Raw genomic sequence first — 24,905 nt, forward strand, 5'->3', positions numbered from 1 at the left:
CCTCTCGCCACGTCGAGGCAGCAATCCATGAGAGATGGTATTCCCAGGAGTAATGTGCGGCTGTGAGAGTTGGACCGTAAGGAAGGATGAGCGCAGAAGAATAGATGCTTCCGAGCTGTGGTGCTGGAGAAGACTCGTGAGAGTCCCTTGGACTGCAAGAAGATCCAATCAGTCAGCCCTAAGGGAAATCAACCCTGACTGTTCCCTGGAAGGTCAGATGCTGAAGCTGAAGCTCATATCCTTTGGCCACTCAATGAGAAGGGAACACTCCCTGGAGAAGACTCTTAAGAGTCCCTTGGACTGCAAGGAGATCCGATCAGTCAGCCCTAAGGGAAATCAACCCTGACTGTTCCCTGGAAGGTCAGATGCTGAAGCTGAAGCTCTAATACTTTGGCCACCCAATGAGAAGGGACCCCTCACTGGAGAAGACTCTTGAGAGTCCCTTGGACTGCAAGAAGAGCCAATCAGTCAGTCCTAAGGAAAATCAACCCCGACTGTTCCCTGGAAGGTCAGATGCTGAAGCTGAAGCTCAAACACTTTGGCCACCCAATGAGAAGGGAGCACTCCCTGGAGAAGGCTCTTGAGAGTCCCTTGGACTGCAAGAAGATCCAATCAGTCAGTCCTAAGGGAAATGAACCCAGACTGTTCACTGGAAGGTCAGATGCTGAAGCTGAAGTTCAAATACTTTGGCCACCCAATGAGAAGGGAGCCCTCACTGGAAAAGACTCTTGAGAGTCCCTTGGACTGCAAGAAGTTCCAATCAGTCAGTCCTAAGGGAAATCAACCCCAACTGTTCCCTGGAAGGTCAGATGCTGAAGCTGAAGCTCATATCCTTTGGCCACTCAATGAGAAGGGAACACTCACTGGAGAAGACTCTTGAGAGTCCCTTGGACTGCAAGGAGATCCAATCAGTCAGCCCTAAGGGAAATCAACCCCAACTATTACCTGGAAGGTCAGATGCTGAAGCTCAAACACTTTGGCCACCCAATGAGAAGGGAGCCTTCCCTGGAGAAGGCTCTTGAGAGTCCCTTGGACTGCAAGGAGATCCAATCAGTCAGCCCTAAGGGAAATCAACCCTGACTGTTCCCTGGAAGGTCAGATGCTGAAGCTGAAGCTCAAATACTTTGGCCACCCAATGAGAAGGGAGCCCTCACTGGAGAAGACTCTTGAGAGTCCCTTGGACTGCAAAGAGATCCAAACAGTCAGCCCTAAGGGAAATCAACCCCGACTATTCCCTGGAAGGTCAGATGCTGAAGCTGAAGCTCAAATACTTTGGCCACCCAATGAGAAGGGAGCCCTCACTGGAGAAGACCCTGATGCTGGGAAAGACAGAAGGCAAAAGAAGAAGGGGACGGCAAAAGAGGAGACGGCTGGACAGCGTTACTGATGTAACTAACATGACTTCGGAGGCTGGTGGAAGACAGGAGGGCCTGGCGTGACTTTGTCCAACCCTTCCCAGTACCCCAAACAAATGCCTAATTCCCCCGCCCCCACCAGCCACTGCCACAGTCGCCGTTTGGCCACCACCTTGACAATCAGGGATGTACAAAACTCACTTGCCAAAAAGCAAGATAAAAAAAAACAACCTTTCCAAAGGTGCAGATAACATTGGGTTGCTTTGTGCAACTCCCAGTCCTTTCGAAGTATGCCACTTTTGCACCCCAAACATCCTGTTGCAGCGCAATCCCTGCTCACCTGTGGCCCCAAGGCTATGTCACTGCTGGCCCAGTGCAACGGAGAGAGCCCCGCCCCCTCAAGGAAGAAGAAGACTGCAGCATTATACCCCGCCCTTCTCTCTGAATCAGAGACTCAAAGTGGCTTAAAAAGGTAAAGGTGCAAGCACCAGTCGTTTTCGAACTCTGGGGTGACGTTGCTTTCCCAACAGAGCAGCTTACCATCTTCTCCCCCCACAACAGACACCCTGTGAGGTAGGTGGGGCTGAGAGAGCTCTGACAGAAGCTGCCCTTTCAAGGACAACTCCTATGAAAGCTATGGCTGACCCAAGGCCATTCCAGCAGCTGCAAGCGGAGGAGTGGGGAATCATAGAGTTGGAAGGGACCTCCAGGGTCATCTAGTCCAACTCCCTGCACAATGCAGGAAACTCATAAATACCTCCCCCTAAATTCACAGGATCTTCATTGCTTCCAGATGACCATCTAGTCTCTATTTAAAAACCTCCAAGGAAAGAGAGCCCACCACCTCCCGAGGAAGCCTGTTCCACTGAGGAATCGCTCTGTCAGGAAGTTCTTCCTCATGTTGAGCCGGAAACTCTTTTGATTTAATTTCGACCCACTAGTTCTGGTCCTGCTTTCTGGGGCCACAGAAAACAATTCCACACTATCCTCTAGATGACAGCCCTTCAAGTCCTTGAAGATGGTGATCCTATCACCTCTCAGCCGCCTCCTCTCCAGGCTAAACATCCCCAACTCCTTCAACCTTTCCTCATAAGACTTGGCCTCCAGACCCCTCACCATCTTCGTCGCCCTCCTCTGGACCCGTTCCAGCTTGTCTATATCCTTCTTAAAATGTGGTGCCCAAAACTGGACACAAGACTCCAGGTGAGGTCTTACCAGAGCAGAGTTAAGCGATACCATCACGTCACATGATCTGGACACTAGACTTCTGTTGACACAGCCCAAAATTGCATTTGCCTTTTTAGCCACCGCATCACACTGTTGGCTCATGCTCAGCGTACGGTCCACTAATCAAACCCCGTTCTCGCAGCTAAGAGTCGACACACTTAACCACGACACCAAACTGGAAGGCAGCCACCCCCTCCCGCCGACTTTACCTGGGATGACAGCCCCTGAAGGAACCAGGCCCAGGCAGAAACACAAAAGGGGGAGCCACATGGTCACGACGGGGCAGAGCAGCTGCAAGGTGAAAGGGAGCGGCTGCCAAGCTCTGCTCCTTATAAGAGGGAGCCCGGAGGGACCTTTGGACCCTCACAAGGCACTCACCTGGTATTGACACCTGTCGCATTCCCCTCTTGCCCTGACCGGGGGAGATTTAAAATTGCTGGCAACAGCAAGGGGGTGCGGCTGCCATGACAAAGGCCCGAAGTGTGCGGCTGGGGCTGGAACACCTGCAGGAGATTGCAAGGGCAAGCGCCAGAACCTGTATAAGCAGAGCGGGCTCTGGGATGAAGCAACTCGGCCAGGCCGGATTAACAATTAGGCCAAGTAGGCAGTGGCCTATGGACTAGGGTTGCCAAGTCTAATTTGTGAAATATCTGGGGACTTTGGGGGTGGAGCCAGGAGACTTTGGGGGTGGAGGCAGGAGACTTTGGGGGTGGAGGCAGGAGACTTTTGGGGTAGAGGCAGGAGACTTTTGGGGTGGAGGCAGGAGACTTTGGGGGTGGAGGCAGGAGACTTTGGGGGTGGAGCCAGGAGACATTGGGGGTGGAGCCAGGCGCAAGGGTGTGACAAGCATAACTGAACTCCAATGTGAGTTTTGGCCATCGCATTTCAAGAGACAGCACACCTTTTAAAAGGGGAGGGACGCTGGCTCAGTGGTAGAGCATCTGCTTGGGAAGCAGAAGGTCCCAGGTTCAATCCCCGGCATCTCCAAAAGAGGGTCCAGGCAAATAGGTGTGAAAAACCTCAGCTTGAGACCCTGGAGAGCCGCTGCCAGTCTGAGAAGACAATACTGACTTTGATGGACCGAGGGTCTGATTCAGTATAAGGCAGCTTCATGTGTTCATGTGTTCATGTCTTCCTTCCATAGGAAACAATGAAGGATAGGGGCACCTTCTTTGGGGGATCATAGAATTGGACCCCCTAGTCCAATCTTTTTGAAACTTAGGGAGTATTTTGGGGAGAGCCACTGGATACTAAACTGAAAATTTGGTGCCTCTACCTCAAAAAACAGAGCCCCAGATACCCGTGGATCAATTCTCCATTATTTTCTATGGGTATAAGTCTCCATAGGGAATCATGAGTACCCAGCAGACATTCCCCTCCCCTCCCCACGCTTTCTGATGACCCTGAAGCGGGGGGAGGGCCTCCAAACCGGGGGATCCCCTGCCCCCACCTGGGGTTGGCAACCCTACAGCCCAGGGGCCTTCATAGGCTTTAATCCTGCGCTGCAATCTGGAGAGGGGCGGCAGCTGTTTAAGCGGAGGAAGACTGGCTACGCTAGCCACTGGGGGATTTCTTAGGGGGCCAACGGCCCTCCCCTCCACTGAGGTTGCCAGGTGGGGCAAGAACAAAGCCCAAAGGCATCCACGAGAAACCAGCCCCAATTATGAAAAAAGTAACAACTTTATACAAAATATTTCCTACATAAGCAAATGATACTTCTTACAGATAGGCTTCCCAATCCCCAGGTCCCAGCGGGGGATCCCCCGGTTTTACAAGCTTCCCCCCTCCTCCAGCCAGCTGGCTGGCGGGGAAAGCCCCTCCCCCACAGTCATTATGCACCACCATGAACGATTCCCATAGGGAATGATGGGGAATTGATCCACGGGTATCGGGGGCTCTGGGGGGGCTAGTTTTTGAGGTAGAGGCGCCAAATTTTCAGTATAGCATCTAGTGCCTCTCCCCCAAATACCCCCCAAGTTTCAAAAGGATTGGACCAGAAGGTGCCCCTATCCTTCATTATTTCCTATGGAAGGAAGGCATTTTAAAAGGTGTGCTGTCCCTTTAAATGTGATGGCCAGAACTCCCTTGGAGTTCAATTATGCTTGTCACACCCTTGCTCCTGGCTCCGCCCCCAATGTCTCCTGGCTCCACCTCCAATGTCTCCTGGCTCCACCCCAAAGTCTCCTGTCTCCACCCCCAAAGTCTCCTGGCTCCGCCCCCAAAGTCCCCAGATATTTCTGGAATTGGACTTGGCAACCTCACTTACAAATACAATATAGCCTGAACCCAAAGTCCTTTCGTTCAATGCCAAAGTTCATTTCTTTGTGGTGGAAGTCCGGGGAAGAAATTAGACAAGCCGTGAAGTAGGAAGAAGAAGAAGATATTGGATTTATATCCCGCCCTCCACTCTGAAGAGTCTCAGAACGACTCACAATCTCCTTTCGCTTCCTCCCCCACAACAGACACCCTGTGAGGTAGATGAAGATACTGGATTTATATCCTGCCCTCCACTCCGAAGAGTCTCAGAGCGGCTCACAATGTCCTTTCCCGTCCTCCCCCACAACAGACACCCTGTGAGGTAGATGAAGATATTGGACTTAAATCCTGCCCTCCACTCCGAAGAGTCTCAGAGCAGCTCACAATCTCCTTTACCTTCCTCCCCCACAACAGAAACCCTGTGAGGTAGATGAAGACATTGGATTTATATCCCGCCCTCCACTCCAAAGTCTCAGAGCAGCTCACAATCTCCTTTACCTTCCTCCCCCACAACAGACACCCTGTGAGGTAGATGAAGATATTGGATTTATATCCCGCCCTCCACTCTGAAGAGTCTCAGAGCGGCTCACAATCTCCTTTCCCTTCCTCCTTCACAACAGACACCCTGTGAAGTAGATGAAGATATAGGATTTATATCCCGCCCTCCACTCTGAAGAGTCTCCGAGTGGCTCACAATCTCCTTTCCCTTCCTCCCCCACAACAGACACCCTGTGAGGTAGATGAAGATATTGGATTTATATCCTGCCCTCCACTCCAAAGAGTCTCAGAGCAGCTCAGAATCTCCTTTCCCTTCCTCCCCCAGAACAGACACCCTGTGAGGTGGGTGGGGCTGGAGAGGGCTCTCACAGCAGCTGCCCTTTCAAGGACAACCCCTGCCAGAGCTATGGCTGACCCAAGGCCATTCCAGCAGCTGCAAGTGGAGGAGTGGGGAATCAAACCCGGTTCTCCCAGATAAGAGTCCGCACACTTAACCATTACACCAAACTGGCGCTCCACACCAAACTGGGTCTCCGATGCTTAGACAATCCTTTCAGCAAAGACAGGTGTAAAGACGATAAGCAGCACAGTGCAATTTCGTAGGAGGGAAGCACATATTGCCCGGTTTCACAAGAGGCTTTAACAAGCTGCACAAAAAATAATGTCAAAAATCATTGAATAATTCATACATAGCAATAGCTCAACTTTTTTCCTGCAGATTAGAGTGGTCATAATTGAGGCTGGTTTTTCATGGATGCCTTCGGGCTTTGTTCTTGCTTCACTTTTCCACGTTACTCTTTTGGTTACTCAATCCCCAGGTAGGGGCAGGGGATCTTCTTCGGAAGCCCTCCCCCCCCCCCCCGCTTCAGGAGGTGGAGGAGGAGGAAGAAGAAAATGAGGAGGGAGGAAGAAGAGGAGGAGGAGGGAGGAAGGAAAGAAGAGGAGGAGGGAGGGAGGAAGTAGAAGAGGAGGAGGAGGCGGGAGGAAGGAAAGAAGAGGAGGAGGGAGGAAGGAAGGAAGAGGAGGAGGAGGCGGGAGGAAGGAAAGAGGAGGAGGAGGGAGGGAGGAAGAAGAGGAGGAGGAGGCGGGAGGAAGGAAAGAAGAGGAGGAGGGAGGGAGGAAGAAGGGGAGAAGGAGGGAGGGAGGAGGAAGAAGAAAATGAGGGTCATTAGAAAGCGGAGGGGGGGGGGAATATCTGCTTGTGGAGACCGATTCCCATAGGGTATAATGGAGAATTGATCCAGTGGTATCTTGGGCTCTGGGCAGGGATGTTTTTTTGAGGTAGAGGCATCAAATCTGCAGCATAGGATCCGGTGCCTCTCCTCCAAAAATAGTTTCACAAAGGCTGAACGAAGGGGTCCAAGTTCTATGAGCCCCCAAAGAAGTGGTCCCTCTCCTTCATTATTTCCAGTGGAGGGAAGGCATTTCAAGGTCCCTTGAGCTGTGATGTCCAGAATTCCCTTTGGAGTTCAGTGATGCTTGCCACAACCTTCTCCTGACTCCACCCCCAGATATTTCTTGAATTGGACCTGGTGACCCTTCCTCAAACAAATATAAAGCTCTAGAGTCCACCCTCCACACCAGTCATTTTCTCCAAGGGAACTGAGATCAGTTGTAATAGAGAGATATCTCCAGATTCTACCTGGAGGTTGGCTACCCTAAGCTCTGACTCCTCATAGCTCTTTCTGGTTTGTTCTCCTTTGTCCTGACTTGTCTGTTCTCAGCTCTCTTTCAGGCTAGCCTGTGCCTTTCCCCCAAACAGGGAAGACCTCTGCACGTCCTTACCCCCCCCCCCTCCAGTTAGTTTTTTTTCTAAGTTCTGTTCCTTTGCCTTTAGCCCAGATGAATTTTTCCTCGGCAAGTGGTTAAATGGCGCAGAGTGGCTTAATGTTCACATCCCGGGTGAGCATCGCAGTGCACCTTCCGGAACGCAACAGCTGCTTCCCCTTCAACGTTCAAAATTGTCTCATCAGAGAAGGCAGCCCGAGCTTCAGTCGACGGAAAGGGACAGATGGAAAATATCCTCCAAAGCAGGGGAGAAAACAGCACTCCTCTGCACCTTTTTGAGAAGGGCGCTTTTAAGGAGCTGCAGCGACTGAGGCTTTCCTAAGGCCAAACAACGGAAGAAGAAGAAGAGAAGGAGGAGGGAGGGAGGAAGAAGAAGAGGAGGAGGAGGAAGAAGAAGAAGAAGAAAATGAGGAGGGAAGAAGAAGAAGAGAAGGAGGGAGGGAGGAAGAAGAAGAGGAGGAGGAGGAAAAAATGAGGAGGGAAGAAGGAGGAGGAGGAGGGAGGGAGGAAGAAGAAGAGGAGGAGGAGAGAGAGAGGAGGAAAAAATTAGGAGGGAAGAAGGAGGAGGAGGAGGGAGGGAGGAAGAAGAAGAGGAGGAGGAGGAGAGAGGGAGGAGGAAAAATGAGGAGGGAGGAAGGAGGAGGAGGCAGGGAGGAAGAAGAAAATGAGGAGGAGGGAGGAAGGAAGAGGAGGAGGGAGGAAGGAAGAAGAGGGGGAGGGAGGGAGGAAGAAGAAGAAGAGGAGGAGGAGGTGGGGGAGGGAAGGAAGGAAGGAAGGAAGGTTTGATTTGATACCCCACCCTTCACTACCTGAAGGAGTCTCAGAGCAGCTTACAAACACCTTCCCTTCCACTCCCCACAACAGACACTCTGTGAGGTAGGTGACACTGAGAGAGTTCAGAGAAAACTGTGTCTGGCCCCAGGTCACCCAGCAGGCTTCATGTGGAGGAGGAGTGGGGAATCAAGTCCAGGTCTCCCGATTAGGGTCTGCCACTCTAAACCATTACACCATACTGGATCAGCTGTAAATCACCACCCCCACACACACACCTGACGCGTTAAGGCTGTCTCTTTAATTTAATTTTGGGATTTCTATCCCGCCCTATCCCGCCAGCTTTAAAATGCAATTGCGGGTAGCAGCAATTTGCCAGAGTGGACCAGCCCATGGAAGCTAAGATAATAGAAGAACACAAGGAGAGCCCCACGGGATCAGACCAAACGTCACGTTCTCCGGGTGCAGGCAGGCAGGAGTCCAAAGCCAGTCCAAGGTCAAAGTCCAGGAAGTCAAGCAGGAGCCAAGTCACCAACGCAGAATCACAAACCGGAATCAGAAGTCAACATCCAAAAGCCAAAAGGTCAGGGTGCCAAGGAAATCAAGCAGGTCAGGAACAGGAATCAGGAAGGAGCGTGGATGCAAGCCAGAGAATAGACTTGTTGCTTCCACAAGGTTACCAGGTTCTGGGTGGGAGCTATATGGGAGTCTCAATCAGCCTGCTCCCTGGGTGGCAGCAACTCTGCTAGAACTCAGGGCTGAGAGATCTGAAGCATCGGCATGCCTCATGTCTTCGCTCTGAAAGTTCTTTCCGGAGCCTGCTTCAAACTATTGAGATGGGAGGAGGAGAGCTTGCAGGAGATTGATCGTCAACAGCAGACACTAGTGCCTGGAGAGTGATTGATGGACCAGCTGCTGTTTGTGCAGCTGAGGGACTGGCTGGCAACTCTTCCAGGTCTGTTAACCCTTCCAGCTCCTCCTCGTCAGGGCTCTTGACACCAAAGTCCCCTCAAGCCCAGCATTCTGAGAGCCGTTTGGTGTAGTGGTGAAGTGCGCAGGCTCTTATTTGGGAGAACCGAGTTTGATTCCCCACTCCTCCACTTGCAGCTGCTGGAATGGCCTTGGGTTAGCCATAGCCCTGGCAGAGGTTGTCCATGAAAGGGCAGCTGCTGTGAGAGCCCTCTCAGCCCCACCCACCTCCCAGGGCGTCTGTTGTGGGGGAGAAGATAAACGAGATTGTCAGCTGCTCCGAGACTCTGATTCAGAGAGACGGGCAGGGTATAAATCTACGGTCTTCTTCTTCAATGCAGTGGCCAACCAGTGGCCTCTAGGAAACCTGCAAGCAACAGGACTGCAACAGCATCTTCCACCTGAGCTCCCAACAGCAGCCGATACAAAGAGGCCTCTTGCCTCTGGTCCTGGATATCCATCGTGAAGTAGTCCCTGAGAGCCCCGTCCTCCGTGATACGTCCACTCCCCTTTTCAAGCCTTCCGAGTCGGCAGCCATCACCGCATCCTGTGGCAGTGAGTTCCACAGTTTAACTAAAGAAGATATTTATATCTCGCCCTACACTCTGAATTTCAAAGTCCCACAGCAGCCACAATCTCCTTTACCTCCCCCCACACACACACACACAACAGACACCCTGTGAGGTAAGTGGGGCTGAGAGATTTTTACAGCAGCTGCCCTTTCAACTCCTGTGGGAGCTCTGGCTGACCCAAGGCAATTCTGGCTGGTGCAAGTGGAGGAGAGGGGAATCAAACCCGGTTCTCCCAGATAAGAGAGCTCTGGCTGACCCAAGGCCATTCCAGCAGGTGCAAGTGGAGGAGTGGGGAATCAAACCGGTTCTCCCAGATAAGAGAGCTCTGGCTGACCCAAGGCCATTCCAGCAGGTGCAAGTGGAGGAGTGGGGAATCAAACCCGGTTCTCCCAGATAGAGAGCTCTGGCTGACCCAAGGCCATTCCAGCAGGTGCAAGTGCAGGAGTGGGGAATCAAACCCGGTTCTCCCAGATGAGAGAGCTCTGGCTGACCCAAGGCCATTCCAGCAGGTGCAAGTGGAGGAGTGGGGAATCAAACCCGGTTCTCCCAGATAAGAGAGCTCTGGCTGACCCAAGGCCATTCCGGTTGGTGCAAGAGGAGGAGTGGGAATCAAACCGGTTCTCCAGATAAGAGAGCTCTGGCTGACCCAAGGCCATTCCAGCAGGTGCAAGTGCAGGAGTGGGGAATCAAACCCGGTTCTCCCAGATAAGAGAGCTCTGGCTGACCCAAGGCCATTCCAGCAGGTGCAAGTGGAGGAGTGGGGAATCAAACCCGGTTCTCCCAGATAAGAGAGCTCTGGCTGACCCAAGGCCATTCCGGTTGGTGCAAGAGGAGGAGTGGGAATCAAACCCGGTTCTCCCAGATAAGAGAGCTCTGGCTGACCCAAGGCCATTCCGGCAAGTGCAAGAGGAGGAGTGGGAATCAAACCCGGTTCTCACAGATAAGAGAGCTGTGGCTGACCCAAGGCCATTCCGGCAGGTGCAAGTGGAGGAGTGGGGAATCAAACCCGGTTCTCCCAGATAACAGAGCTGTGGCTGACCCAAGGCCATTCCGGCTGGTGCAAAGTGGAGGAGTGGGGAATCAAACCCGGTTCTCTCAGATAAGAGAGCTCTGGCTGACCCAAGGCCATTCAGCAGGTGGCAAGTGGAGGAGTGGGAATCAAACCTGCTTCTCCCAGATAAGAGAGCTCTGGCTGACCCAAGGCCATTCCAGCAGGTGCAAGGGGAGGAGGGGGGGATCAAACCCGGTTCTCCCAGATAAGAGAGCTCTGGCTGACCCAAGGCCATTCCAGCAGGTGCAAGTGGAGGAGTGGAGAATCAAACCCGGTTCTCCCAGATAAGAGAGCTCTGGCTGTCCCAAGGCCATTCCAGCAGGTGCAAGGGGAGGAGGGGGAATCAAACCCGGTTCTCCCAGAAAAGAGAGCTCTGGCTGACCCAAGGCCAATCCAGCAGGTGCAAGTGGAGGAGTGGGGAATCAAACCCGGTTCTCCCAGATAAGAGAGCTCTCTGGCTGACCCAAGGCCATTCCAGCAGGTGCAAGTGAAGGAGTGGGGAATCAAACCCGGTTCTCTCAGATAAGAGAGCTCTGGCTGACCCAAGGCCATTCCAGCAGGTGCAAGTGGATGAGTGGGGAATCATAAGAACATAAGAGAAGCCATGTTAGATGAGGCCAATGGCCCATCGAGACCAACACTCTGTGTCACACAGTGCCCACGAGTTCTTGTATTGTGAGAAAGGGAGAAAAGTACTTCTTTCTCTACTTTCTCCATCCCATGCATTATCTTGTAAACCTCTATCATGTCACTCCACAGTTGACCTTTCTCCAGCTAAAGAGCCCCAAGCGTTTCAACCTTTCTTCATAGGGAAAGTGTTCCAGCCCTTTAATCATTCTAGTTGCCCTTTTCTGGACTTTCTCCAATGCTATAATATCCTTTTTGAGGTGCGGCGACCAGAACTGCACACAGTACTCAAATGAGACCGCACCATTGATTTATACAGGGGCATTATGATACTGGCTGATTTGTTTTCAATTCCCTTCTTAATAATTCCCAGCATGGCATTGGCCTTTTTTATTGCAAACGCATACTGTCTTGACATTTTCAGTGAGTTATCTACCACAACCCCAAGATCTCTCTCTTGGTCATTCTCTGCCAGTTCACACCCATCAACTTGTATTTGTAGCTGGGATTCTTGGACCCAATGTGCATTACTTTGCACTTGGCCACATTGAACCGCATCTGCCACGTTGATGCCCACTCACCCAGCCTCAACAGATCCCTTTGGAGTTCCTCACAATCCTCTCTGGTTCTCACCACCCCTGAACAATTTAGTGTCATCTGCAAACTTGGCCACTTCACTGCTCACTCCCAACTCTAAATCATTTATGAACAAGTTAAAGAGAATGGGACCCAGTACCGAGCCCTGCGGCACCCCACTGCTTACCATCCTCCACTGTGGAGACTGCCCATTTATACTCACTCTCTGCTTCCTATTACTCAGCCAGTTTTTGATCCACAAGAGGACCTGTCCTTTTACTCCATGACTCTCAAGCTTTCTAAGGAGCCTTTGATGAGGAACTTTATCAAAAGCTTTCTGGAAGTCAAGGTAAACAACATCTATCAGGTCTCCTTTGTCCACATGTTTGTTCACCCACTCAAAGAAATGTAACAGGTTAGTGAGGCAAGATCTTCCCTTACAGAACCCATGCTGAGTCTTCCTCAATAATGCGTGTTCATCAACGTTCCTACTCATTCTGTCCTTGATAATGGTTTCTACCAACTTTCCCGGTATTGAAGTCAGACTGACTGGCCTGTAATTTCCCAGATCTCCTCTGGAACCCTTTTTAAAGATGGGGGTTATATTTGCTACCTTCCAGTCCGTCAGGAACGGAGGCAGATTTCAATGAAAGATTACTGATTTTTGTTAGAAGATCCACAAGTTCAAACCCTGTTCTCCCAGATAAGAGAGCTCTGGGCTGACCCAAGGCCATTCGGCAGCTGCAAGTGAAGGAGTGGGGAATCAAACCCGGTTCTCCCAGATAAGGGAGCTCTGGCTGACCCAAGGGCATTCCAGCAGCTGCAAGTGGAGGAGTGGGAATCAAACCCGGTTCTCCCAGATAAGAGAGCTATGGTTGAATCCAAGGCCATTCCTGAAGCTGCAAGTGGAGGAGTGGGAATCAAACCCTGTTCTCCCCAGATAAGAAAGCTATGGCTGACCCAAGGCCATTCCTGAAGCTGCAAGTGGAGGAGTGGGGAATCAAACCCTGTTCTCCCAGATAAGAAAGCTATGGCTGACCCAAGGCCATTCCTGAAGCTGCAAGTGGAGGAGTGGGGAATCAAACCCTGTTCTCCCAGATAAGAGAGCTATGACTGACCCAAGGCCATTCCGGCAGCTGCAAGTGAAGGAGTGGGGAATCAAACCCGGTTCTCTCAGATAAGAGAGCTCTGGCTGACCCAAGGCCATTCCAGCAGCTGCAGGTGGAGGAGCATGGAATCAAACCTGGTTCTCCCAGATAAGAGTCTGCACACTTAGCCACTATACCAAACTGGCTCTCCGAGTAATCCCTGTGGGAAACAGTACTACCTCGCAAGGTTGTTTCCTATCCCCAAGTCTCCCTGTCAGCGATCCTCCTTGCTGGATCCTCGACACAGAGACCTGCATTTTGGAATCAAAATCTGACCACCTTTCCCCATCAAATACGTAGAAAATTAAAGCACCGTTTATTTATATCCCTGAGACCTGAAGCTGTTAGCAACTGCTTTACATTATATACACGCAGGGCTTTTTTTTTTTTGGTAGCAGGAACTCCTTGGCATATTAGGCCACACCCCTCTGATATAGCCAATCCTCCAAGAGCTTAAAGGTCAAGGCAGTCTCCTGTGCAAGCACCAGTCGTTTCCAACTCTGGGGTGACGTTGCTTTCACAACGTTTTCACGGCAGACTTTTGACGGGGGTGGTTGAGTCCCCAGCTTGCTGGAGGGAAAGTGTAAAAGGACTGGGGAAGGCAACGGCAAACCACCCCGTCAAAAGCTGGGTTCAGGTAGCCGGCTCGAGGTTGACTCGGCCTTCCCTCCTTCCGAGGTCGTAAAATGAGCGCCCAGCTTGCTGGGGGGAAAGCGTAGAGGACTGGGGAAGGCAATGGCAAACCACCCCTCAAAAAAGTCTGCCGTGAAAACGTTGTGAAAGCAACGTCACCCGGAGTCGGCAACGACTAGCGCTTGCGCAGGGGACTTTTCCTTTCCTTGCCTCCCCTAGTCATCTCCACTTCCCCCCCCCCCAGCAAGCTGGGGACTCATTTTACTGAAGAGCTTAAAGGTCAAGGTAGTCCCCTGTGCAAGCACCAGTCATTTCTGACTCTGGGGTGACGTTGCTTTCACAACGTTTTCACGGCAGACTTTTGACGAGGTGGTTGAGTCCCCAGCTTGCTGGAGGGAAAGTGTAAAAGACTGGGGAAGGCAACGACAAACCACCCCGTCAAAAGCTGGGTTCAGGTAGCCGGCTCGAGGTTGACTCAGCCTTCCCTCCTTCCGAGGTCGGTAAAATGAGCGCCCAGAGCTTGCTGGGGGGGGGGGGGGGGGCGGAAGTGTAGAGGACTGGGGAAGGCAATGGCAAACCACCCCTCAAAAAAAGTCTGCTGTGAAAACGTTGTGAAAGCAACGTCACCCCAGAGTCGGCAACGACTAGTGCTTGCGCAGGGGACCTTTCCTTTCCTTGCCTCCCCTAGTCATCTCCACTCCCCTCCCCCCCCCCCCTCCGCAGCAAGCTGGGTCCTCATTTTACTGACCTCGGGAGGATGGAAGGCTGAGTCAACATGGAGCCAGCTACCTGAACCAGCTTCCACTAGGAACTCAGGTCGTGAGCAGAGGGCTCCGACTGCAGTACTGCAGCTTTACCAGTCTGCGCCACGGGGGCTCTTACAGAGCTTACAGGGGCTCCTATTCCAGGCCCTACTTTAAGCTCTTGGAGGGTTGGCTACATCAGGGGTGTGTAGCCTCAGATGCAAAGGAGTTCCTGCTACAAGAAAAGCCCTATTACACAGAAGAACCGATGCCGTTTGGTTGACCCTTTGGGAGTGTGCAGAGTAGCCCCGGATGTTCTGTGAGCCACACAGATGGGCTTTTGAAGAGAACCGACCCAAGCCCGGGAAAGGGGTCACCGTCTCTTCTCCTGCACCAAAAGGCATATCCATAAAGGCAGCAGAAGGAGAAAGGGGTGTCGGGAGAGGCCGGCGCCGCCCGATGGCTGATCCGGTGTCAGGCATTCTGGGTCTTTGTGATAGGGCTCGATGCAGCCTGCGTAGGCCATTACGTGGGCAACGTAGTTCTGCTCCTGGATGCCGTGGAAAAGGTGAGCCATGGGTCCTCTGGCCATGATGGCGACATCTTCACCGCCGTGGGTCTCAGTTTCCAGCGGCACGGCTGCCTGCTGCCGGTAGTCCTTGTCGTCTAGGCGGGGAAGAGCGAGAAGTTTAGTCAAGGGCAATGTTCCCTCTACGCTGCAGAGCCTTGTGAGCAAAAATTCTACTCCGTGAGAATACTGACATTAAAGTGGTGAGCTGCTACACAAATGAGTGTGCTCTGGGGTCATCCTTCCTGAGCTAAGAGGAAAAGGTATGAGCTGTGGGCTAAAAATCTGTGAGCTAGCTCACGCTACCTCAGCTTCGAGGGAACACTGGTCAAGGGCACTGTTCGGCTCACCAGCCGTGAGGTGGGGAATACCTGGAGATTTGGGGAGTGGAACAACAGAAGAGCCTTGCTGGTTCAGACCAGGGAAGGTCCATCTAGTCCAGCATCCTGTCTCACAGAGTGGCCAATCAGTTCCTCTGGAGGGCCAACAACAGGGCAGAGAGGCTGAGGCCTTCATAAGAACATAAGAGCCCTGCTGGATCAGACAAGTGGTCCATCTAGTCCAGCATCCGATCTCACACAGTGGACAACCAGTTCCTCTGGAGGGCCAACAACAGGGCAGAGAGAGTAAGGCCTTCATAAGGACATCAGAAGAGCCCTGCTGGATCAGACCAGTGAGGGTCCATCTAGTCCAGCATCCTGTCTGTCATGATCCTGGGCGTAGCGAGGCATGCAGGCCCCAGGAAAGCCTGCTTAGGAGTTACTGGGAAAAGCCTACATCTCCCAGGATCCCCTCTGTCCCTCTGATTGGGTAGCAAGGGTTTTGGAGGGAAACAGGCCCAGAGAGGGGTGGGGCCTGGGAAGAGAATATATAAAAGCCAAGCCCAGGAAGTGGGTGTTTTTTTCCTAGGAGGCAGAGTTGAAGAAGAGCTGCTGCCAGGGAGAGACCCCTGCCCTGTGAGGAAGGGTGAGTAGGCCCAGGTCTGACTGAGACAGTTAGGGACTGTAAGATAGATGTGTTAGGACCTTTGTTTATTTTCCCTTCACCCCTTTACTCTTTAATGTACCTTGTTTGTTTATGTTGCACTGAACTTCTCTTTTAAAATAAAACATTTTTGTTGTTCTTCACCCTGCTTGGTCCTCACGCCTATTATTTGGCCTAAGCTACAGGAGGCCTGAAGGGCTTGGGAGGGGACTCTGGGCCTTCTCAAGGGGAACCTTTAACCCAGAGTGGTGGCAGCAATTGGTAATACCACCCCTGAGTCGTGACACTGTCTCACACAGTGGCCAACCAGTTCCTCTGGAGGGCCAAAAACAAGGCAGATAGTCTGAGGCCTTCATAAGAACATCAGAAGAGCCCTGCTGGATCAGACCAGTGAAGGTCCATCTAGTTCAGCATCCTGTCTCACACAGTGGCCAACCAATTCATCTGGAGGGCCAACAACAGGGCAGAGAGGCTGAGGCCTTCATAAGAACATCAGAAGAGCCCTCCTGGATCAGACCAGTGAGGGTCCATCTAGTCCAGCATCCTGTTTCACACAGTGGCCAAAAAATTCCTCTGAGGGCCAACAACAGGGCAGAGAGGCTGAGGCCTTTATGAGAACATCAGAAGAGCCCTGCTGGATCAGACCAGTGAGGGTCCATCTAGTCCAGCTTCCTGTCTCACACAGGGGCCAACCTGTTCCTCTGGAGGGCCAACAACAGGGCAGAGAGGCTGAGGCCTTCATAAGAACATCAGAAGAGCCCTGCTGGATCAAACCACTGAAGGTCCATCTAGTTCAGCATCCTGTCTCACACAGTGCCAACCAATTCATCTGGAGGGCCAACAACAGGGCAGAGAGGCTGAGGCCTTCATAAGAACATCAGAAGAGCCCTCCTGGATCAGACCAGTGAGGGTCCATCTAGTCCAGCATCCTGTTTCACACAGGGGCCAACCAGTTCCTTTGGAGGGCCAACAACAGGGCAGAGAGGCTGAGGCCTTTATGAGAACATCAGAAGAGCCCTGCTGGATCAGACCAGTGAGGGTCCATCTAGTCCAGCTTCCTGTCTCACACAGGGGCCAACCTGTTCCTCTGGAGGGCCAACAACAGGGCAGAGAGGCTGAGGCCTTTATGAGAACATCAGAAGAGCCCTGCTGGATCAGACCAGTGAGGGTCCATCTAGTCCAGCATCCTGTTTCACACAGGGGCCAACCAGTTCCTCTGGAGGGCCAACAACAGGGCAGAGAGGCTGAGGCCTTCATAAGAACATCAGAAGAGCCCTGCTGGATCAGACCAGTGAGGGTCCATCGAGTCCAGCATCCTGTCTACAGAGTGGCCAACCAGTTCCTCAGGAGGGCCAACAACAGGGCAGTCTAGGCCATAAGAACATCAGAGAAGCCCTGCTGGATCAGTCCATCTAGTCCAGCTGCTGTCTCACTCAGTGGCCAACCAGTTTCCTGTGGAGGTCTGTCACAAGTAGGGAACCAAGGAGGTCTTCTACAGGCTGCCACCACTCAGGTACAGGTCTATCTGGGAGGACCCAGGGCACCCACCCGACCCCTCCGACCTCCTTCTCAACAAGTGCCTCTATCAGTGACCAAAGAGATCTGAGGGCTCAGGCAGAATAACAACAATAAGTTTATTGTAAGTGCTCAAGAACAAACAAGTTGGTTGTAAAATTATTAGTGCAATAGTGAAAGGGAAAAATGGTCACGGTGGTGCAAAGAAAATAAAAGCCCTGGCACGACTAACTACACGCTCCCTCCTTCAGCTTTCAACTCACCCACCCTTCTTTGGATGAGAGAACTCTCCTGCTGCAGCCTCTCTCCACCTCAGCCTTTCTAGAGAGAACCTTCTCTTTCTCTAGCTAGCCTTTTTATTCTTTCCTCTCAGACCCCATCCCTCTGTTCTTCATTGGACAAGTTTTCCCTCCAAAACTTCTGCCCACCCGATCCTGGGAAATGTAGGCCCGGTTGCTCCTCTAATACAGGCTTCCCTGGAGCCTGTAGGGCACACTAGGCGTAGGATCATGACAAGGTCCAATATCAGGGCACACAGGCAGAGGCCTTCCTCTGATGTCACCGAAGAAGAAGACAACTGCAGATTTATACCCCGCTCTTCTCTCTGAATCAGAAACTCTGAGCGGCTCACAATCTCCTTTACCTTCTTCCCCCACAACAGACACCCTGTGAGGTAGATGAAGATATTGGATTTATATCCCGCCCTCCACTCCGAAGAGTCTCAGAGCGGCTCACAATCTCCTTTCCCTTCCTCCCCCACAACAGACACCCTGTGAGGTAGATGAAGATATTGGATTTATATCCCGCCCTCCACTCTGAAGAGTCTCAGAGCAGCTCACAATCTCCTTTCCCTCCCTCCCTCCCTCACAACAGACACCCTGTGAGGTAGATGAAGATATTGGATTTATATCCCACCCTCCACTCTGAAGAGTCTCAGAGCAGCTCACAATCTCCTTCACCTTCCTCCCCCACAACAGACACCCTGTGAGGTAGATGAAGATATCGGATTTATATCCCACCCTCCACTCCGAAGAGTCTCAGAGCGGCTCACAATCTCCTTTCCCTTCCTCCCCCACAACAGACACCCTGTGAGGTAGATGAAAATAAGGATTTATATCCCGCCCTCCACTCCGAAGAGTCTCAGAGCGCCTCACAATCTCCTTTCCCTTCCTCCCCCACAACAGACACCCTGTGAGGTAGATGAAGATATTGGATTTATATCCCACCCTCCACTCCGAAGAGTCTCAGAGCGGCTCATAATCTCTTTTCCCTTCCTCCCCCACAACAGACACCCTGTGAGGTAGATGAAGATATTGGATTTATATCCCGCCCTCCACTCCGAAGAGTCTCAGAGTGGCTCACAATCTCCTTTCCCTTCCTCCCCCACAACAGACACCCAGTGAGGTAGATGAAGATATTGAATTTATATCCCACCCTCCACTCCGAAGAGTCTCAGAGCAGCTCACAATCTCCTTTCCCTTCCTCCCCCACAACGGACACCCTGTGAGGCGGGTAGGACTGAGAGAGCTCTCACAGAAACGGCCCTTTCAAAGACAACTCGAACGAGAGCTGTGGCTGACCCGAGGCCATTCCAGCAGCTGTAAGCGAAGGAGCAGGAAATGAAACCAGATAAGAGTCCGCCCACTTCACCACGACACCAAACTGGCTCTCCCAGTGTCACCAGGAAGTGGGCAACCCTAACTAGAACCTGTTTCATCAGTTATATTTAATGGGCCCCCTCAGTAGGCAGGTATTTATATATCAAATTATGAGGAAACACAGCCGTTGAGCAGGAGGGTGGAAAGTCCATGCAATGCCGGAAGGGCAGGCCGAGATGTGATTGTGCAAAACTCAATAAATCTACAGAGACGACAACAGCAATAAAGGCTGATAACCTCATTCTCTTTGGTTTTGCTAAGCCGATTAGCGCCAACAATGGCGAAGAGAGCCCTGGTTCTTTCTTAAGGCCTTGGGAGGGTGTGAGCTGTCTGCAGGAAAGCCCAAGGAAGTGACAAACTTGACAGAGAAGAGACAGGCATGGAAGTACAGTAAGCCAGCTCTGCTATTGCAACTGTTCTCCAGGGGACACAAATCAGTTCCCCTGGAGAAAAGCGATGCTTTGGTGGGCTATGGCATTAATACCCTCCCTTTCCCAGGTACACTCTGTAAGACCATCAGAAGAGCCCTGCTGGATCAGACCAGTGAGGGTCCATCCAGTCCAGCATTCTCTCTAACACAGTGGCCAACCAGTTTCTCTGGAAGGACAGCAACAGGGCAGAGAGGCCGAGGCCTTCATAAGAACATCAGAAGAGCCCTGCTGGATCAGACCAGTGAAGGTCCATCTAGTCCAACATCCTGTCTCACACAGGGGCCAGCCAGTTCCTCTGGAGGGCCAACAACAGGGCAGAGAGGCCGAGGCCTTCATAAGGACATCAGAAGAGCCCTGCTGGATCAGACCAGTGAAGGTCCATCTAGTCCAGCATCCTGTCTCACACAGTGGACAACCAGTTCCTCTGGAGGGCCAACAACAGGCAGAGGGCCGAGGCCTTCCTAAGAACATCAGAAGAGCCCCGCTGGATCAGACCAGTGAGGGCCCATCTAGTCCAGCATCCAGCGTCACACAATGGCTGACCAGTTCCTCTGGAGGGCCAACAACAGGCAGAGAGGCTGAGGCCTTCAGAAGAGCATCAGAAGAGCCCTGCTGGATCAGACCAGTGGAAGCCCATGTAGTCCAGCATCCTGACTCACACAGCGGCCAACCACTGGAGGGCCAACAGCAGGGCACAGAGGGTGCTCTGACCTGGATAGCCCAAGCAAGCCCGATCTTGTCAGATATCAGAAGCTAAGCAAGGCTGACTCTGGCAAGTACTTGGATGGGAGACCTCCTTGGAATGCCAGAAGTCAAGAGGCAGGGGGAAGCTTTATTCAGCCACCTTTCCGAATATCCTCCATGCTCCCGGTAAAGTTCAGCCACCAGAAGTCACCATGACTTCCAGGTGAATACACATGCACAGAAAAATACCACCCCCCCACAAAAAAAAAATCAGGGCTCAGAGGTTGAGACATTCCTCTGATGTTGTCTCTTGCGCTGGCATTCGGAGATAACGAGCAGCCTCTCCTCCGTGAATCCATCTAATCCCCTTTTAAAGTTGTTTATTCCTGTGGCTTTCACTACACCGTCTCGCAGCAAATTTCACATTTTAATCAGCTGCTGTGGGTAGAAGTCTTTCCTTTTGTCTGTCCTGAACCTGCCGCCCGTCAGCTTCATTGGCTGCCCTCGAGTTCCACCACTTGGGGATATGTTGATTTTCCACAGTGGCCCCTAACCTTTTTGGCCCCATGGACCGGTTTTGTGGAAGACAGTTTTTCCACAGACCGGGGGATGAGGGGTGATGGTTTCAGGATGATACAAATGTGCACTTTATTTTGGTGTAGTGAAGTGCGTAGACTCTTATCTGGCGAGAATTGGGTTTGATTTCTCATCCCTCCACTCGCAGCTGCTGGAATGGCCTTGGGTCAGCCATAGCTCTCACAGAGCTGTCCTTGAAAGGGCAGCTTCTGTCAGAGCTCTCTCAGCCCCACCCACCTCACGGGGTGTCTGTTGTGGGGGAGGAAGATAAAGGAGATTGTGAGCCACTCCGAGATTTTGAGTGGAGGGCAGGATATAAATCCAATGTCATCGTCTTATTATGATGACTACATTGTAATATATCATGAAATAATTATACTACTCACGGCCCACTTGCTAACAGGCCACGGACTGCTACTGGTCCACGGACCGGGGGTTGGGGACCCCTGATTTACCAGATGATGTTATAGACCTCCCCTTGAATCTGACAAAGTGTGCATGCACACAAAAGCTTATATCTGGAATTAAGAGAGCCAGTTTGGTGTAGTAGTTAAGTGTGTGGACTGTTATCTGAGAGAACCAGGTTTGATTCCCCACTCCTCCACTTGCAGCTGCTGGAATGGCCTTGGGTCAGCCATAGCTCTCGTAGGAGTTGTCCTTGAAAGGGCAGCTTCTGTCAGAGCTCTCTCAGCCCCACCTACCTCACAGGGTGTCTGTTGTGGGGGAAGGAGATAAAGGAGATTGTGAGCCACTCTGAGACTCTGATTCAGAGAGAAAGGGGAGGGAGAGTGGCTCAGTGGTAGAGCATCTGCCTGGTAAGCAGAAGGTTCCAGGTCCCAGGTTCAGTTCCCGGCATCTCCAACTAAAAAGAGTCCAGGCATACAGGTGTGAAAAACCTCAGCTTGAGACCCTGGAGAGCCACTGCCAGTCTGAGTAGACAAGACTAACTGATGGACCCAGGAGGGTCTGATTCAGTATAAGGCAGTATAAGTATAAGATATAAATCTGCGGTCTTCTTCTTCTTCAACTTTGTTGGTCTTAAAGGGGCCGCTGGACTCGAACTCTGTCCTGCCGCTTCAGACCAACGCAGCTACCCACCTGAATCTATCGCCTTGAAAAACTTCAACTTCCCATTTCCACACACTGAGCCTCTTGTTAATGAGACAGGACATTTTTTCTCCAGGCCCTTATTCCAGGGTACATGTGTATTTCTTTTGTCAAACAGGTCCAGCAGGTTTTTGAGCAATTAAAAAAACCTGAAGAAGTGAGCAGTGACTTTTGAAAGCTCCATCCTCTGCCACAAATTTCGTTAGTCTTTAAGGTGTTCCCCGACTCTGGCTCTTTTCTACTGCTATAAAAACCCGCTGGACCTATTTACCGGAGGAAAAAGTGGATCAAGCACAGAGACTGGTTTCTGGCCATTCTCCATTATATGCTTGTAATGCACAGAGTGGTAAAGCTGCAGTACTGCAGTCCAAGCTCTGCTCACGACCCGAGTTCGATCCTGGTGGAAGCTGGGTTCAAGTCGCTGGCTCAAGGTTGACTCAGCCTTCCATCCTTCCATGGCGTAGCGGGGAAGAGCAATGGACTCAAATCTGGAGCGCAACTGAGTTTGATTCCCTTGTCTTTCACCCATGAAACCTGCTGGGTGACCCCGGGTTAGTCACGTTCTCTCTGCCCCACCTATCTTACAGGGTGTTTGTTGTGTGGAGAGGAGGGGAAAATGATTATAACCTACTTTGATACTCCTATCGGTCATGAAAAGTGGGAAACAAGCGCCGATCCTTCTTCTTAAAGCCACCCTGAGCCAATTTGCGGGGAGGGCGAGATACAAGTAGAAATAATAAATAAATAGGCAGTCCCCCGGGCAAGCACCAGTCATTTCCGACTCTGGGGTGACATCGCATCATGACGTTTTCACGGCAGACTTTTTTAATGGGGTGGTTTGCCATTTCCTTCCCCAGTCATCTACACCAGGGGCGGCCAATGGTAGCTCGCCAGATGTTTTTTTGCCTACAACTCCCACCAGCCTTAGCCATTGGCCATGCTGGCTGGGGCTGATGGGAGTTGTAGGCAAAAAAAACCATCTAGAGAGCTACCGTTGGCCACCCCTGATCTACACTTTCCCTCCAGCAAGCCAGGTACTCATTTGACCAACCTCGGAAGGGTGGAAGGCTGAGTCAGTCTTGAGCCCACGACCTGAACCCAGCTTCCGCCGGGATCAAACTCAGTTCGTGAGCAGAGCTTGGACTGCAGTACTCCAGCATTACCACTCTGCGCCACAGGGCTCCTTAAACAAACAAATAAAACGTGTACCCAGCTTGCGGGGGGTAAAGTGTAGATGACTGGGGAAGGCGACAGCAAACTACTCGCTAAGAAAAAGTCTGCCAAGAAAACGTGGTGATGTGATGTCACCCCATGGGTCGGTACCAACTCGGCACTTGCCCAGGGGACGAACCCATGAAACCAGACAGGTGGGAGGAGGGGCGGGGAAGGAAATTCTCACCTAAGTCAACGGAGCGAACATCTTGCCGTTTGCCATTCCTGACGGAGTAGCCGGGCCCGTTCCCGTAGAGGATGCTGGTGTACGGCCGCTTGTCCTTGGCACTTTTGGGCGCCAGACCTGCCGAGAGACACAAAGGGACGGCTTCATCTTGAGTCAAGTCAGTTGTGCTGAAGTTACCTGGAGGTGCCGGGGGTGTGGACTTCATGGGCTTTTATTACTATGTTAAAAGAACTGCATTGCAAACGGGGCTTTTTTTTGTAGAGGAAGTTCAGCGGGGACTCATTTGCATATTAGGCTACACCCCCCTGATGCCACCATTGTTTCAAAGAGGTCTTTTTTTGTGGAAAAAAGCCCATCAGGAACTCATTTGCATATTAGGCCACACACCCCGTCAGCGCCATTGTTTCCACACAGGGCTTTCTTGTAGGAAAGCTCAGCAGGAACCAATTTGCATATTAGGCCACACCCTCTGACGTCACCATTGTTTCCACACAAGACTTTCTTGTAGGAAAGCTCAGCAGGAACCAATTTGCATATTAGGCCACACCCTCTGATGTCACCATTGTTTCCACACAAGGCTTTTTTGTAGAAAAGAGCAGCAGGAACTCATTTGCATATTAGGCCACATCCTCCGATGTCACCATTGTTTCCACACAAAGCTTTTTGGTAGAAAAGCCCAGGAGGAACCTATTTGCATATTAGGCCACACCCTCTGATGTCACCATTGTTTCTACACAAGGCTTTTTTGTAGAAAAGCCCAGGAGGAACCTATTTGCATATTAGGCCACACCCTCTGATGTCACTATTGTTTCCACACAGGGCTTTTAACTTTTAGCAGCTGAACAAACCAGTTTGGGTCATGAGGTCTGTGACTCAGTAGAACGGATCCTGTACAAGCCAGAGACACCAAACTCACAGGGGATCTCTGGTCAACTCTCCTCTACCTGCCCGCCAAGTATGGTGAGGATTGAATTGACGGGGTCTTAAGTTATGGCCCTCCAAAGTAGGTGGCCCCTGGAAAGTGCTTTCTGGGGAAATGATTGCCATTAGAACCACATGTTCAGGGCTTGCCAGGGCTTTTTTTTTTTGGGTAGCAGGAACTCCTTTGCTTATTAGGCCACACCCTCTGATGTAGCCAATCCTCCAAAAGCTTACAGGGCAGTTAGTATAGGGCCAACTGTAAGCTCTTGGAGGATTGGCTACATCAGGGGGGTTGGCCTAATAGGCAAAGGAGCTCCTACAAAAAAAAAGGCCCTGGTTTGGGGCTGCATTAGGGTGGACTACATCAGATCAGGATGCAAAGGAGTTCCGGCTACAAAAAAAGCCCTGCCCCAATCAAATTCGCCAGAATCACAATGCCCCTGTATAAAGCGATGGGGCGGCTTCATTTGGAACACTGTATACAATTCTGGTCACCGCACCTCAAAAAAGATATTATAGCATTGGGAAAAGTCCAGAAAAGGGCAACTAGAATGATTCAAGGTTTGGAACACTTTCCCTAGGAAGGAAGGTTAAAACACTTGGGGCTCTTCAGCTTGGAGAAACGTCGACTGCGGGGGTGACATGAGAGATTATTCATGGGATAGAGATGATAGAGAAAGACACACTTTTCTCCCTTTCTTACAATACGAGAACTCGTGGGCACTCAATGAAATCGCTGAGCAGTCGGGTTAGAACAGATAAAAGGAAGTCCTTCACCCAAAGGGTAATTAACACATGAAATTCACTGTGTCAGACCCAGAGTCAAGGAAAAGACAGTTGACGTTCAA

General features: G+C 51.5%; 1 protein-coding gene across 1 annotated transcript in view; it reads right to left on the minus strand.

Moving 5' to 3' along the window:
- Positions 1-14,587: 14,587 nt before the first annotated feature.
- Positions 14,588-24,905, minus strand: part of LOC132574377 (alkaline phosphatase-like) — a 54,440-nt gene continuing 44,122 nt past the window's right edge. Inside the window, exons 10-11 of the mRNA XM_060242740.1 lie at positions 23,137-23,253; positions 14,588-14,880 (exon numbers count right to left, since the gene is read on the minus strand). Coding sequence (XP_060098723.1) covers positions 14,588-14,880; positions 23,137-23,253 — 410 coding nt within the window. The remainder of the gene's footprint in view (positions 14,881-23,136; positions 23,254-24,905) is intronic.

The sequence above is a fragment of the Heteronotia binoei genome, chromosome 6, assembly GCF_032191835.1.
Source record: "Heteronotia binoei isolate CCM8104 ecotype False Entrance Well chromosome 6, APGP_CSIRO_Hbin_v1, whole genome shotgun sequence".
In the NCBI taxonomy this organism is placed as follows: Eukaryota; Metazoa; Chordata; class Lepidosauria; order Squamata; family Gekkonidae; genus Heteronotia; species Heteronotia binoei.